The sequence below is a fragment of the Polypterus senegalus genome, chromosome 13 (assembly GCF_016835505.1).
Source record: "Polypterus senegalus isolate Bchr_013 chromosome 13, ASM1683550v1, whole genome shotgun sequence".
Classification (NCBI taxonomy): Eukaryota; Metazoa; Chordata; class Cladistia; order Polypteriformes; family Polypteridae; genus Polypterus; species Polypterus senegalus.
The window spans coordinates 7,668,053-7,684,989 of NC_053166.1; the positions used below are offsets into that span (position 1 = coordinate 7,668,053).

General features: G+C 46.8%; 1 protein-coding gene across 2 annotated transcripts; it reads left to right on the forward strand.

The window, feature by feature from the left end:
* Positions 1-86: 86 nt before the first annotated feature.
* On the forward strand, positions 87-15,657 carry LOC120541905 (transcription factor SOX-30-like). 2 transcript variants are annotated; one of them, XM_039773870.1, is made up of 5 exons: positions 87-620; positions 4,486-4,725; positions 9,225-9,371; positions 12,692-13,106; positions 13,234-15,655. In XM_039773870.1, the coding sequence occupies exons 1-5, from the start codon at positions 104-106 to the stop codon at positions 13,571-13,573; spliced, it is 1,659 nt and encodes a 552-aa protein (XP_039629804.1). In that variant the 5' UTR covers positions 87-103; the 3' UTR covers positions 13,574-15,655. The 2 variants fall into 2 exon arrangements, with proteins under 2 accessions (XP_039629804.1, XP_039629805.1); XM_039773871.1 differs by lacking the exon at positions 9,225-9,371 and having other exon boundaries at positions 13,234-15,657.
* Positions 15,658-16,937: the final 1,280 nt, after the last annotated feature.

Sequence of the window (16,937 nt, forward strand, 5' to 3'; positions counted from 1 at the left end):
TGAATTTATAGGTTACTCGTGTTCAAGTTGGCACCCATTAAGAGCAGCCCCCCGAAGAGTGCAGTGAGCTCGCAGACACCAGAGGCCCACTCGGGAGCGGAGCATGAAGTCGCTCCCACAGCCGAACTCCTGGACGGATACTTCGGCCCGCGTCCTCTGGGCGGACAGTCAAGCTCATCCCGTTTCCGAAGCGGCCCAGTCCGGACGGCTGCCTGACACCACGGACTGTCCGCTGCCGAGTGGCACCTGCCTGTTGCCGTGCGCTCCGCTTGCTGTAGGGCGGCTGATGACTTTGAACGGCCAGGACGGGCCGAAGAAGGAGATGGCTGCGCTGGACTTGGACTTAATGGGCAAGCCGTCCATGAAGCAGATCAGTTTCCAAGGAGGCGATGCCACCTTCAGCTATAACGGAAAAACCCTGTACCTGAGAGAGCCGGGGCAGAGCGCCCCGACCCCGCTATACCCGGTGCCACCGGAGACGCAGGCCTGGGTTCAGTTCCCCACTTCCCGCCCGGACGAGCCGACTGCGCAGACGGCGAGCAGAACGAAAGCCTGCGTGCAGCGGTCTGCCAAGGTGGACACCCAGGGCGTGTCCTTCACCCTCCCACCTTCGCAAGCAGGTAATTGTCACCAAGACGCCCCTGTGTACAGCCGATTCAGACGACGTTCTCTTTTTCTGAATGACTGTCGACTTGTTCGTGTTGTGTCGCTAATTCTGTCAAAAGGTGGAGTTTATGCAGATAACTGGTGGCACCTTCACTGAAAGATTTGGGGGCCCTAACAATAAAATGAGGGATTAGGAATTGCGTGAGGAATATCCACTTGGCAGCGCCTTATAGTTAATCTTAATAGAAATCAGGATTTATCATGGTGTATGAAAGCTTGTGGGGGCCATGAGGGATGGTGGGTCCCAAAATAAGGTATAGGTCAACAAACAGTATGGATAGAGGTCAGGATTGCTCAATCTAGGAATCTTAGAAACAAATAATAAAACTAGAACCGTCAGGGGACCTGGATAAGTCAAGTAGAGTTCAAGTTCTGGTTTGTTGTCCGATGGTCAGGACACTGAGGACAGTGAATGAATTTCTTGTCTTCATGTGACACCTTATACTTGTAATTTTGCAGTTCCTTCATTTTAGGTTAAGATGAGAGAGACAAGCAAGGCTACCATGAGATTTTTACTCCTATCTGATGAGATCAATAAAATACTAACATGTCATCAAACTGAGGTCACCGGCAAAAACCAAACAGACTGCTGAAATGTCAGGTAGCCATCTCTGACTTAATCCAAGCTGAGTCCTGATGGTCCCAGGGAGCCAGCATTAGATATGAGGCAGGAAGCAGCCCAGTATGGGGGACACCAGCCCATCACAGGACCCACTCATAGAATCATCGGAGATTAACTGGGGCTCCGGGAAAACCAAATGGGGTTCTCAGACACAAAGGTGACAGGGACATTTGTGCCCATCAGGTGGCTGAGGAGTACATGGAGGTTTTATTTGCAGGAGCCCCTTAAGTTAAATGTCATGAAATTGACATTAATACAGAGATAAAGTTTTAAATAAATACATTTATTAGGTTTATTAGAATAAAACAAGCCCACTTAAACAGACATCAGCAACTGCAAAAAGTCAAACCATCGTATAGAGCTGACCAAATACTCTTAAACTTAAATAAATGTCAAAAGTAAAGAGTGCCCTTCATATTCATTATATAGTGCCTTTTATATTTACTCACTTTATATAGAGTGCCTTTGCTATCTATCTATGACATGAGCATAATACCTTTCATATTTACACGGGGGAGGAACTGTGCAAGATAAACAAACACTTAGAAAAGACCCTGAAATGATGATGAAGATGATGATAATGATGATGATGATGATGATGATGATGATGATGATATAATTATTGTAATATGTTACATCAAGTGAGCCGATTTATGTTTCCCATTAAATGAAGCTCACACTTCTGGTGGCATCAGACATCAAGTGACAGACTCCAGGTAACCTTCAGCACATGACATGGACAATATCTATTTATTGTATAGTGCCTTTCACGTCTATCTATCTATCTATCTATCTATCTATCTATCTATCTATCATATAGTGCCTTTCACATCTATCTATCTATCTATCATATAGTGCCTTTCACATCTATCTATCTATCTATCTATCTATCTATCTATCTCTCTATCTATCTATCTATCTATCTATCTATCAATCATATAGTGCCTTTCACATCTATCTATCTATCTATCTATCTATCTATCTATCTATCTATCATATAGTGCCTTTCACATCTATCTATCTATCTATCTATCTATCTATCTATCTATCTATCTATCATATAGTGCCTTTCACATCTATCTATCTATCTATCTATCTATCTATCTATCTATCTATCTATCTATCTATCTATCTATCTATCTACAGTGCATCCAGAAAGTATTCACAGCGCTTCATCCCTTTTTCCACATTTGTTATATTAATGCCTTATTCCAAAATTGATTAAATTCATTTTTTTCCCTCAGAATTTTACACACAACATCCCATAATGACAACGTGAAAAAAGTTTACTTGAGGTTTTTGCAAATTTATTAAAAATTAAAAAACATAAGTATTCCCATGTCCATAAGTATTCACAGCCTTTGCCATGAAGCTCCAAATTGAGCTCAGGTCCATCCTGTTTCCCCTGATCATCCTTGAGATGTTTAATTGGAGTCCACCTGTGGTCAATTCAGTTGACTGGACATGATTTGAAAGGCACACACCTGTCTATAGAAGGTCCCACAGTTGACAGTTCATTTCAGAGCACAAACCAAGCATGAAGTCAAAGGAATTGTCTGTAGACCTCCGAGTCAGGATTGTCTCGAGGCACAAATCTGGGGAAGGTTACAGAAAAATTTCTGCTGCTTTGAAAGTCCCAATGAGCACAGTGGCCTCCATCATCCGTCAGTGGAAGAAGTTCAAAACCACCAGGACTCATCCTAGAGCTGGCCGGCCATCTAAACTGAGCGATCGGGGGAGAAGGGCCTTAGTCAGGGAGGTGACAAAGAACCCGATGGTCACTCTGTCAGATCTCCAGAGGTCCTCTGTGGAGAGAGGAGAACCTTCCAGAATGACAACCATCTCTGCAGCAATCCACCAATCAGGCCTGTATGGTAGGGTGGCCAGACGGAAGCCACTCCTTAGTAAAAGGCACATGGCAGCCCGCCTGGAGTTTACTAAAAGGCACCTGAAGGACTCTCACCATGAGAAACAAAATTCTCTGGTCTGATGAGACAAAGATTGAACTCTTTGGTGTGAATGCCAGGTGTCACGTTTGGAGGAAACCAGGCACCGCTCATCACCAGGCCAATACCATCCCTACAGTGAAGCATGGTGGTGGCAGCATCAGGAACTGGGAGACTAGTCAGGATAAAGGGAAAGATGACTGCAGCAATGTACAGAGACATCCTGGATGAAAACCTGCTCCAGAGCGCTCTTGACCTCAGACTGGGGCGACGGTTCCTCTTTCAGCAGGACAACAACCCTAAGCACACAGCCAAGATATCAAAGGAGTGGCATCAGAACAACTCTGCGAATGTCCTTGAGTGGCCCAGACAGAGCCCAGACTTGAATCTGATTGAACATCTCTGGAGAGATCTTAAAATGGCTGTGCACCGACGCTTCCCATCCAACCTGATGGAGCTTGAGAGGTGCTGCAAAGAGGAATGGGCGAAACTGGCCAAGGATAGGTGTGCCAAGCTTGTGGCATCACATTCAAAAAGACGTGAGGCTGGAATTGCTGCCAAAGGCGCATCGATCTGTTATATAGCACCTTTCACATCTATCTATCTATCTATCTATCTATCTATCTATCTATCTGTCTGTCTGTCTGTCTGTCTGTCTGTCTTGTAACATATATATGCCTGTCTCATATACAGTAATTTTCACTCCTCTCTTTCATATAGCGCCTTTCATCTCTCTCTGGGGATTGTGGTGCTGATATCAGTCCTGTTGTTGCCTGTCCTCACACTCACAAATGAGTACTTCACGCGTACCCCTTGCCCTGCACTCCCTGCTCTCCTGCCCACTCATCTTGATGTTTTTGCCCGCCTCAGCCTTATCTGATGCGCGTCACTCCCATGGCCTCTTTTTCGTAACCAGGGCGGGCCGCTCCTCGTATCCCTGTAGTTTCCTCCACGTCGGCCCCCTAGACCCCCTGTGTCAGAGCTCCATAGAGCTGATGTTTTTTTGTTTTTTTTTTGTTTTGTGATTTTTCTGTTTTTTGGCACACATTTTCTTTTGTCATTTTCACATTGCCAGTCAATAAAAACCGGCTGTAGGTGTGATGCTATGAGCTGCTTTTGTAAAGTTTTAGTAAGTAAAGTGTAGTCCTGATAAGAAATGAACAACAACTATCTGATAAGCTCCACTCAGTCGAGTGTTTGGAGGCACAAATGACGCGCCACTCGTGTGTCACTGTCACCCTTCTCTTGCAGTGCAGTATGACACCCCAAAGTGCCGAGACAAGCACGGACACATCAAGCGGCCCATGAACGCCTTCATGGTGTGGTCCAGGATCCATCGGCCGGTGCTGGCCAAGGCCAACCCCACGGCGACCATCACGGACCTGAGCGTGCAGCTGGGAATCGAATGGAAGAAACTGTCGGAGGAGCAGAAGAAGCCGTACTTTGACGAGGCCAAGAAGATTGAGAAGATGCACAGGGAGAACTTCCCCGGTAAGGAAGCAGAGCTTTGTATTATTACACTGTATGGCGCTCCCTGCGTGGAGTTTGCATGTCGTCCCCGTGTCGACGTGATGTTCTGCTGTCCTGGATGACCCTGTCCTTCTCCCCATTAGGGGGTCTTAGCAGGAAGCCTGAACTGATTGACTCTCAGCGTACTGTCAGGTCGTGATGTTCAGCACTTCCTCCATCTTCCCTTTTAGCGTCTCTGATACCAGGAGATGAGACAGTAGAAGGATAGGCAGGAGGTAATTACACGTTTATATTTATGTATTAATCGTCTTAGCTGTCAGACAGGTGTGACCGCTAGGGGGTGCCACAGAGCCCCAAACCTCAAAACAGGTTCAAATAGAGGGAGTTTATTATAATGACCTCGTATAGATGAGCACAAGAACAAGTCGTCGTTTCTCTTCTCGTCTCCTCTCTTTACCGCACTGCTACTCCTCCAGTCGAATGTCGCTTTCCTGCCTCCCAACTCCGACTCACCTGGACCAGGAAGTGTAATCCCATTTATTATTAAGGACCCAGGAGTACTCCGGTGCTCGGGCTCTGGCCCGTTGGAAGCACTTTGGGGGTCATACAGAATAAAAGGGAGAGTCGTCCCCTGCGTATCCTCTTGTGGCAGCAAACAGACTACAATTCCCAGCATCCCCTGCTGTTTTCTGACCAAGCACTGATATCCAGGTCTGCTGCCATCTAGCGTCCAGAGGGGAAATAAACATTCCCCAGAGACAGTCCTGCCCTGTCTGGTCAGGGAGGGTACTACAAATATATCTCTTCAGGATGCCTGGGGCTTCCCGTCGGGGTAAGGAATCTTATTTCCTGGTCGGGGTCTCCATCCATCCAGCAGAGAAGTCTCTTTCAGGTCTAGCATCTTTTTCTCCCTTGGCCAGGATGCCTGTCTGTCTACTTGGAGCCTCCCGTCCAGGTATGGAACCATACCCTCTCCTGGTGGGGATGTCCGTCCATCCCGTGTGGCACTTAATTACACAGGTAAGAGAATCATGTAAAAATATTTGATCTCACTTACCTGCAGCGCCTTTCCTCTGTGTTTTCTCGTGCGTCTGAACGTCTCTTGGCCGGTTCCCCATCTATCAAGGCCTGCTTCTCAGACTCAGACTCAGTCATGTTGAGGTATCCTGCCCACTTTCTTGTGTCCTGTCTTTGACGACGACTCTCGGCGTGCCTCCTACACTTTTAACTCCGCCTCCTTGTGTGTCTCCGACTCGCACATCCTCTTTTCAAATTAAGTCACCAAAGCTAAACTGACCAATCTAGGGGACTAGACACACACTCACACACACAGATCTCAGTGTTTTATCATCTAGTAGATTGTAGATAATATGCCCAAGAATCAAAAGCAGAGCTCAAATGAGTGTCGATAGAATAACATTCAGTCGATTAGGATGACACAATACCAGATGCCATGCTGTCTTACTTTAGGCGCTTTTCCACTGCATTGTACGGCACGACATGGTTCAGTTCAGCTCACTTTTGGGGGGTTTTCCACTGGGAACAGTGCCTGGTACCTGATCCTTTTTTTAGTACCACCTCAGCCGAGGTTCCAAGCGCGCCGAACCGTTACCAAAACGTGACGTGTAAACTCTGCTGGTCGCTGATTGGTCGGAGAAAATCGTCATTACTGCGTCACTGAACTTGCGACACGAGACACAACAGACCCGCTAGATTTTTAGCACAGCCAGCGAAGGTTCGGACGCACCATTTTGTTTTAACCAAAAATGGCTGTTTCGTGGTCTATTGAGGAAGTACAGACGTTCCTCTCGTTGGTAGCCGAGGAGCGGATCCAACGAGAGCTGGATGGGGCGACGCGGAATGAAAAAGTTTTTCAGGAGGTCGCTAAGCTCTTGGGCGCACATGGCTACCATCGGACTTACAAACAGTGTAGGGACAAGTTAAAAAAAATGAAGAACGAGCAGTAGAGGCAGCGCAACTATAACGACATGTGAATAATCCCGCCCACCACTCTAAAGCGGTACTAAACTGCAGTCGAAACGCAAACCGAGCCGAACTGAGCCGAACCAAGGTGAGCTGTACTGAACCGTACTATGCAGTGGAAAAGCGCCATTTGTTCAGCCTTGGGCCTCTGTTGTTACATCCTTGAGAGTTCTGCAGCACGTGAGTCCCAAACACTTCAAGAAATGTCCACTAGAGGGTGAAACGCGGTCAGAAAACCCCAGCTAGAGACACAGAGGGCCACGTGTAGACTCTTTATAATTCACAGGAATGCTCTGAGCAATAAGTGGAGCACAAAAAGGCGAAAAGGGGTTGGCCTGAAACACAAGACCCTCCAAGGGGACAAAATCTCAATTTCGAATTTGAGAAATGAAGTCAACGATCCAAAGGAAAAGATCACAAAAGCACTGTGCATAAACACGAGAGGACTCAACACCACCACAAGCACATCCAGATGAACTGGGTGGGGTGGGGTGCAGCCAGGGGTGGGGGTTGGCATGCACCCAAGGGTGGGGAATGTGGGGGTGCAGCCAGGAGTGGGAGGGTGGGGTGCACCCAGTTGGTGCATTCAGGGGTGGGCATTTGTACCCATTGCTGGGGGGGTGTGGGTGCATTCAGGTGTGGGGAGGGTGGGGTGCACTCACGGGTGGGGGGGGGTGCACCCAGGGGTAAGGGTGTCCACATCTTCATAGAACATCTAGACAAGAACAGGCCGTTTGGTCCAACACAGCTCGCCAGTCCTCTCCACTTAATCCTTCTAAAATAACCTCAAGTCAAGTTTTGAAAGTCCCCTCCAAGTCCTGCTGTCCACCACACTTGATTTCCAAAATGTATCCCATGACAAGTTTCCAACTGTTGAACTCATGACGGCCCTCATAAGGTCCTCACGGGGCTGAGGGCAGGTGGTCCCGCCCATTCTCCTCCTGACTCCTTTCATCCGTCTCATCCCCCTTATCGATACCCCCCATAAATGCAGAATCATGTGTCTACAGGTGACCTGACCTACTGTTCTGTTTCTAGTCAGAGGTGCACAGAGTGACGAGACACGGTGACAGGCCTGTCCCTTGTGGTGCTCCAGAATTGCTCACACAGTCCTTGAGTCTCACAGATGGTCCATCATCATGCAGGTCACCACCGGCTCGTCCACCTGCAGATCTCTGAGCTGAGATGGTTGGCTGGTATTGAATGGCGCTGGAGAATAGAAAACAGCAGAGTCCTCCCAGTGCGGTCAATTTTGTCCAGCCATGATACTGTAGATCACTGTACCCTCCAGTCCAGTCTTTGTCCAATAGGCACAGAGCAGTGGGTCCAGGTGGTCTACCATAGCAGGACTCATACAGTCCAGGACCAGCCATTCGGAGGTCTTTATAAAGTAGGAGCCATTGGTCCATGGTTGGTCATTAGGTGACGAGATGCCCACTTTGTTTAGTAGAACTTTCTGGAGCCTTAGGGACAAACAGAATGGATTATCCTTTCATCTTAGACTAGCTGGCCAGATTGTGGTCTACATGGGGGGAAAATGTCATGTACAGAGTTTTATAAATATAAATCGACATTCTCAGGCCACATTATTAGGTACACTTTCCTAGGACCCCCTTTGGCCTTCAGAACTGCCCCAATTCTTCATGGCGCAGATTCAACATGGTGTTGGTAACATTCCTCAGGGATTTTGCTCCACATTGGCATGATGGCATCATGCAGTCGCTGCACATTTGTCACCATCATATCCACAACATGAATCTCCAGCTCCAGCACATCCTAAAGGTGCTCAACTGGATTGAGATCTGCTGACTGTGGGGGCCACTGGAGTCCAGTGAGCTCATTCATCACCAGTCTGAGGTGGTGTGACCTTTGTGACATGACGTGTTATCAGGCTGGAAAAAGCCATAGAAGATGGAGACACTGCGGTCATAAAGGGATGGACATGGTCAGCAACAATACTCAGGTAGGCTGTGGCATTTAAATGATGCTCAGCTGGCACTAAAGGACCAAAAGTGTGCCAGTTTAATACCCCCCACACCATTACACCACCAACACCAGCCTGGACTGCTGATTCAAGGCAGGATGGATCCCTGCTTACCTGTTGTTGACCCGACCATCCGAATGTCGCAGCAGTTTTTCCAAACTTTCAACGCTCTTCATATCTGGGGTTCACTATGGCCATGCTGGAGTTGGCATATGCCAGCCAGATAGAAAGAGGCAGGCACAGGTGACACAAATGACCTCACCATTCAGAAATCTTGAGTTGTTGATTTATTTGTAGGCCTGGGACGTTTTTCCCATTTTGGAATTCAGGAAAGGCCATGTGGCCCTGTGAGAGACCCTTCTTGACCTGGTGATAATTGTTTTAGGGTCACCAGCTCCCAAGACCCCCCTGTCAGCTCAACAAAGGTGTCACTGTACTCACTGTCAGCCTTGCACGGCAGCAGCACTCAGTGATGAGACGTTGTTGGTCTGGGCCTCTCTGGGAATGTCGGATATGAAAAGTGCAACTCTGACCTCGGAATTCTCTTAAACAGATTGGGTTTACCAGCCGAAGGAGAAAAGGAGATGTGACAAGATGGTCCACCCGCCACTGCCGCCGCCTCCTCATCTGGGCCCCCCTCAGACCCCCTCGCCGATGGCATTGGCCAAGGTCGTCCAGTACCCCAGCAATCATCCTGTTGGTGAGTGTACCCTAATGGGCATCCACTTATGAGGGGGATTCATTACTGAGTTGACGGGTAGGGGCTGAAGAGATCAGTGTCAGTGGCCGGGACATTTGTGCCCCCGAGGGCTCATGAAACGGGTTCTCAGCAGCCATCTTTATTCAAAGACAGGACCGGGCCATCGTTAGCCAGAGCACTGGCAGCATCCTCGGCAGACTTGATTATTACCAGTCTGGAGATCATATGGCACCTTTAACATGGGGGGCAATTCACATCGAAGAGCCAAGAGTAAAGCCACGCAAGAGCAAGGTGGTCATTGAACAGGCTTCATGGTCTTAATCAAGTAATGCAAGACTTTGTCACATCTCTGATGACACCCACTGGTGGTCCAGCTTGACTTCAGTGCATTCATTCAGTCGCTCATCTTAAAATTTACAAGGTCAGGGATGGCAAAGCTGGGGGTCTGCCTGTGTGATACTGGGCACAAAGTAGGAACCCGTCAGTCCATCACAGGGCACACTCGGGTCAGGCCGGACCAGAACAAGCAGCAGGTAGACACACAGCCAAACACTGTGGACAGGAAAGGTGCTCTATTATTATTATTATTATTATTATTATTATAAATTAAGGAAGATAAATAAGAAAGGCACTATATAATGGACAGAAGAATGTGAAAGGTGATTTATGAAGATAGATGTGAAAGCGCTATAAGGTAGGTAGATAGATAGACAGATAGATAGATATGAAAGGCACTATATAATTGAATACAGGAAGATATAAGCACTATTTCATTAACAGACAGACAGAGTAGGTATGAAAGGCACTATATATTTGGAAGGTTTAAGGCACTGTGGTGTAGTATATGATGACACCCTATAAATTAAAGAGAGGATGACCTAAAGCACCACATTACAAACAGATAGGTGTGTATGAAATGCACTATTTGCTTGAAATGGGACAAAATTTAAGGCACTACATGATAAATACTGTAGATAGACAGATTGGGAAGATGCATAAAATTGAAAGATAGAAAGACTTGTACCATTATATCATAGCCTGATAAGTAGATATATATGAAAGGCACTATATAATTAACCTGGGTTCGCTTCCCAGGTCCTCCCTGCGTGGACTTTGCATGTTCTCCCCGTGTCTGCGTAGGTTTCCTCCCACAGTCCAAAGACATGCAGGTTAGGTGGATTGGCGATCCTAAGTTGTCCCTGGTGTGTGTGTGTGTGTGCCTTACGGTGGGCTGGCGCCCTGCCCAGGGATTTTTGTTACTGCCTTGCACCCTGTGCTGGCTGGGTTGGCTCCGGGAGACCCCCGTGACCCTGTAGTTAGGATAAAGCGGGTTGGAAAATGACTGACTGACTGAGTATATAATTGGAAAATATAAGGCACTGTGTTATAAATGGTTGGATATGAAAGTCACTATATAAAAAAGACAGAACAGTGTAACAAAGGTGCTATATAGGTGCCTGACCCGACACAGATGGACACGGAGGCACGTATAAAAACACAAAGACTTTATTTTTCTTCACCCGTGGGCGCTCGTCTTCCCCGTGACCCACAGACAATACACAGTCCCACAAAACACCAGTCCAACACACAGCAACACCACCTTTCTTCCTATACCACCACTCCTTCGTCTCCTTCCTCCCAACTCCGGCTTCTCGAGTGGTGGTGGTGGCTGGCCCTTTTTATAACCCACCCAGAAGTGTTCCAGGTGCTTGACCACCTGGTCCTAATTGCACCTCCGGGTGGGGCTGAAGATTCGTCCAGCCAGGCTGCTGAGTCCATGCAGCTGCTCCTAGCGGCCATCCAAGCCCCCAACCAGGCTGTGGAGGACTCCATCTCCCATGGAGCCCTGCGGGTGGTTGGAGAATCACAGTCAGCCATGGAGGCTGCCACCAAGCGTCCCGGGGGAGGTACTGGAGTGCCCATGGTGGCTCCACCGGAACATAAATAGCAGGGGCATCCCTGCCAGGCATGGGATCCGGCTGTCCTTCACAACAGCCTGATGCACTACATTATAAACACAGCTGTATATGAAAGGCACTATATAACTGAAAGATGACCTGATTTTGGATGCTAGCCAGACAGATAAGAAAGTTAAAGGCATGATGATGTAGTTGTGAAATTTAAAGCACTATATTATAGACAGATAGATTAGAAATGCACTATTTAATTGAAGGACATTAAAATTTAAGGCACTATTTTCGACAGGCAGGTAGGAAAGGCACTATATAATTTAAAGAAATTTTATTTTAAAACGCTTATCATCATAGGTAGATAGACAGATATGATAGTTTGTAGTCGAGAGGACAGCTACAGCACTATATAACTGAGAGACCAAAGCATTAAAGCTCCAGCACATCATAGATTGATTTATAGATGTAAAAGGCACTATATAATAGATAAATAGACAGATGTGAATAATATTACTAAGAAAATGAACCAATCTGCCTCATGTCTTCCGAGTACCCAGTCTGCCCAAATGTCCTCGTGTTCGGCTGTTATGAGGTGGCGTTTGCTCAAAAGTCTTCTCTGAGATGACGGCAGAGGTGGGCTGAGGGTCACTCATTCTGATTTCAAAAATGAGAGGTGAGTGTGCAATGTGAGTGAAGATGACTAGTCAGGCCAGTGTGACGGTGCAGTGCCAAGTGGGGTCTCACTGATGGCCTCCCTCTCTGGTGTCCCAAACACATTTTGTGAGGTGTGCCGAGTCCTACTGTCTTACTTACCTGACTAAATGAATGTCAGCCTCCCCCCTCAATGTGGCTGCTTTGCTAGACCCCAGAGTGAAAATTTTAAAAGCCACTGACCACTTGTCATGGGACACATGGTGGCCTAGTGGGTGACAGCTGATGTCAGCAGACTTAGGGCAGCGATCCTGTGCAGAAAACAAATGGTTGTTATATTTCATCCCGGGGCTCCTCCCCTGGCTGGGGTCCGTGTTCTTGTCCACATTAACGCTACTTTCATGTGTTATGTGCTTTGTGTATTATGCCTTGCTTACGTCTCATGTGTTTTGTAGGTGGTCCCCCCCACCGATGACCACCTGGAACTCCCCTCCGTCTTCAAGAGTATATTAAGAAGTCCCTGATGGTTCATTTTGCATGTTCTGAGGAGTTTCCTTTTGTTTTGTGGCGCTTACTTCTTATTTTGTTCACATGTTTTGACCCCTCATTTTGGATCCCGTAGCAGGAAGTTTTGTTTTTAACAGGCCCTTACCCTCCCAACGGCCGGTGCTCCCATCAAGTTCCAGTGCCCATTAGAGGCTCTTCATCTTCATCTTGTGCCCATTTCTGCCCATTTCTCTTTTGTGTTTTCCTTTAAAGGTTTCAGCCCGTCGTCCCTCCAGGCAGGAAGTGGCACAGGGCAGAGGATGCCCGTTTATTTCAGCAGCGCCCAAATGGCCAGCTCCCAGCCTGAAACCAGCACATCTTCAAGCCTGTCCATGATGATGGAATGGGGCTGGGGTGGTCCCAGTCATCCTGACATCATTGGCCCTGCTGCTGCCGAGCCCGTGTTCCGGGACCCCCAAGGAAATGTATGGAATCAGGACAGGGCAGCTCTTTCAGAGGGGCACGACTACAGCCAGGGTGCCCCCCACTTTCAGCAGGACCCTCACATGTGCTCCCATATGAACCCGCCGCCTCACATGGTTGACTTCTCCAGGATGTGCCCACCTGTCCCTTGTCACCTCCTCTCCTGCCCATTTTACCCTCCAAGATTTTCCTGCCTGCACTCCGGGTAAGTGGGTGTTGCTCGCCGCTCCATCCATTTCTGTGGACTCTGAATGTTTTTGTCATTTTTGCCACTGCAATGCCACTGATGACTTCGTGTTTTATATTTTTTTCTCTCTTTACGTTTCCTTCAGGAAGCCCCCCTTGACCCCTCTGGCAGGTAACGGCCTTGACTTCCCCAATCCCATGTCTGATTTTTCAAGTTGCTGTGATGAGGTCTACCAGAAGTACGAAACGGTCCTGTCGGCGCTGGACGAGCAGCAGATGTTCAGAGGGAGCCAAGCCCACCGAGAGGGTCCACAGGCCCCCAGCTCCAAGGAGGGGCGCTCGGAGGGTCCTTTTCTCAGCAGCTTACTGGGTTCGGGAACTGGGAACCTCGAGGACATCTTCACCTTCCCTCTGGTACCCCCACTGAATGAAGTGATTGTCAATGAGGGAGACTCTGGCGAAGAAGAGGACATCAAAAGCAAGTAGCCCCTCGTCTGCTAAAGGAGTGAGTGACGTCTCTCGGCCCACCGACGCCTCTCCTGGTCTTTGGAGAGTTCCAACGACAATGAGAGTGAAAAAAATAACATTAAAAGTCAAATGACTCAGGTGGGGCAAATCCTTTATGACACTGGAAGAGCCGTCCTGTCAATGTCACCTGATTACAGGTGTGCTGTCCCATCATATGTCACCTGACCTGATAATAAGTGTGCTATCATGTCAATGTCACCTAATAACAGGTGTGCTGTCCTGTCATATGTCACATGGTAACAGGTGTGCTAACTTGTCATTTGTCACATGGTAACTGGTGTGCGGTCTCATCAGTGTCACTTGAATACAGATGTGCTGTCCCATTAATGCCAACGGAAAACAGGTGTGCTGTCCCATCATTGTCACCTGACCTGATAATAAGCGTGCTATCATATCAATGTCACCTAATAAAAGGTGTGCTGTCCCGTCATATGTCACATAGTAACAGGTATGCTGTCCCATCAGTGTCACCTGAAAACAGGTGTGTTGTCCCATTAGTATCACATGACAACAGGTGCACTATCTTGTCATATGTCACATGGTAACAGGTGTGCTGCCCCATCAAAGTCTCCTGATAATAAGTGTGCTGTCCTGTCACATGTCACAGAATAACAGGTGTGTTGTCCCATTACTGTCAGGTGATAATAGGTGCACTGTCCTGTTAATGTCACATGATAACAGATGTGCTGTCCCATTGATGTCACATAATACAATGTGTGCTGTTTTTGTCATGTGTCACATGATAACAGGAGTGTTCTCCCATCATGTGACTTTATCTGCGGGCTCAGCTTCATTCTGATGTTCTTAACATGTTGGCACTCATTATCTGCTCCCATACTTCTAACAGGTGAGGTGACGAGCATTAAATTGGCATCACCTTAACCACTAGGGGGCGTCACTACCCACTGGACCCACCATTCCTTTTTGTGAGGACTGTGGTGGATTGGCACTTATGCTGCCAGGCAGGAGCCAACCCTAGGCAGCATGCCTTTCTTTCACAGGGCACTCCCATCCATCCACAATCATACCAGGACATGCCAGAGGGCACCAGTCCAGCAAATTTATGACACGAAATAAAAATGCCGGTAGAAAGCCCAAGCACTGAACAGAATACCTGAGTAAATGCAACAAAACAAATATTTCAAGTTAGTTGAGCTCTGAAGGGCACAGGTAAGCTGGCAGTGGAGGAGAAGAACATAAGCAAGCCAACATCTTGGGTGGGCGACAGTCCAAAAGAAACGGGCCTGAGGCTCACCTGTGACCCCCTGCGAGAGTCTGCAAAGGTTTGGGGTTTGAATGACACAAGTCCATCACAGGTGATGCCACTGTGCCCTGACCCAGGAGACTGCCATGAGGTGTAACCTGGTCAGAACAGTACTGATGGCAAAGTGCCCCAGCGGGGAAAAAATCAATGTGCCTATCATACTGCACTTTTCAAATCTAGGGGTCATTCCCTGATATTGGGCCTTTCCTGTCTATTTATTGAAGGCTAGTCATGGCTAATGATGATCACTAAAGACACTACTGGGGTGACGGAGTGATGGTTGCCTTTCACATCAATCCATCCATTCATTTCTGGGAGAGCTGCAGGGAAATTAAAGCCAACAAGTGTAAAGCAGGAGCAAACCCTGGATGGGATGCCAGGCCATGGCAGGATAAGCACACAGACACAACGGGGGGCTAACTCACCTAACCTGCCTGTCTTTGGACTTCAGGGCAAACTCACGGGGAGGACATGCAAACTCCACAGAGGGAACATCCAGGATTTGAACCCCTGACTCCCTCTTGTGAGGCAACAGTGCTATCGTGGGACCACCATGCTGCCTCCCCCCCCATCAATCAATCTGTACAACTATAATATAGTGCCTTTCATGTGGAGCTCTGTTATATAGTGCCTTTCATATGTTGCATGGCGTATTCATACTTCTCATATCACACCATTCCTGTCTACCTGTCTATTGTATAGCGCCTTTCATATCTAAAGTGCTTTTCATATTGATGTTTTATAGAAGTTTTGTTATCCTTTTTATGTCAAATTCATATTTATTAATAAAGTTCAGTTGTGTCTAGTGTTATTCATATCTGTTGATCTCTACTAGGCAGTGTCCTGCCTATATTTTATATTACCTATTTATTATATAGTGGCGATGAGTCCTATATAGTGCCGTTCATATCATCTACTTTTCCTGACTTGTGTTTTTTCTTTCAATCTGTTATGCAGCCCCTCTCATATCTGCCCGTTCTGCAGTGTGTCTCACGTCTGTTTATGTAGCTTTCTTTTTTGTCGAGTGCCTTTCAAATCTGTCTCTTCTGTATAAACGGCCTTTAAAAATCTGTTTCATGTGAAATGGAGGCTGGTGACGTCTCGTACGTTGATTAGCACATGCAAGGAGAAATTTGCACATTTGACAGAAATGAATGTGAAAACAAATAAACCTTAACAACCTACCAGCAATTGATGTGGAGACCCGTTACTGCCATGTCAGTCATGTTGTGTCCTTCACAGGTTTCCATTTATCACGTCGTGCCTTGGAATCTCCCTACGTATCTACGATTTGGCATCTTTGAAATCTCATCAGCCTGCTGTGAAGGGGCATCTGGTTAGGGTGAGGCGATCGATCAGATACGGGGTGGGGGGCATGAAAGGAGGCTGGGACTGTGTGATGTGAAATAAAGCATGTAGTAAGAAAGCAGCAGCACTAGGGGGCACTGTGCTTAAGAAGGAGATTTATAGATAAGAAAACAGCAGACAGACAGATAGGTAGATAGATAGATAGATAGATAGATAGATAGATAGATAGATAGATAGATAGATAGATAGATAGATAGATAGATAGATAGATGATGATACAAAAGGCACTATATAATAGATAGATATAGAAAGGCATATATAGATAGATAGATAGATAGATAGATAGATAGATAGATAGATAGATAGATAGATATGATAGGCATAGATAGATAGATAGATAGATAGATAGATAGATAGATAGATAGATAGATAGATAGATAGAAGGCACTATATAACTGATAGATAAATAGATAGGTAGATATGAAAGGCACTATATGATAGATAGATAATTTTTTTTTATTTTTAAAATGACCTTTATTTTGAACATTAACAATATATACAGTCATAAGACAAACAATCCCAATATTCAAGATAAAACAAAAAGTTATATATCAGACAACCACCACCACTCCCCCTTTACACTCCTCCTACTCCACACATTAAAACATATTGTTGATGCCTACCAATACTTTTCATTCCCAGTTATTATTTTTTTTACTCCTCCACTACTCCCGGTCCCCACACATTAAG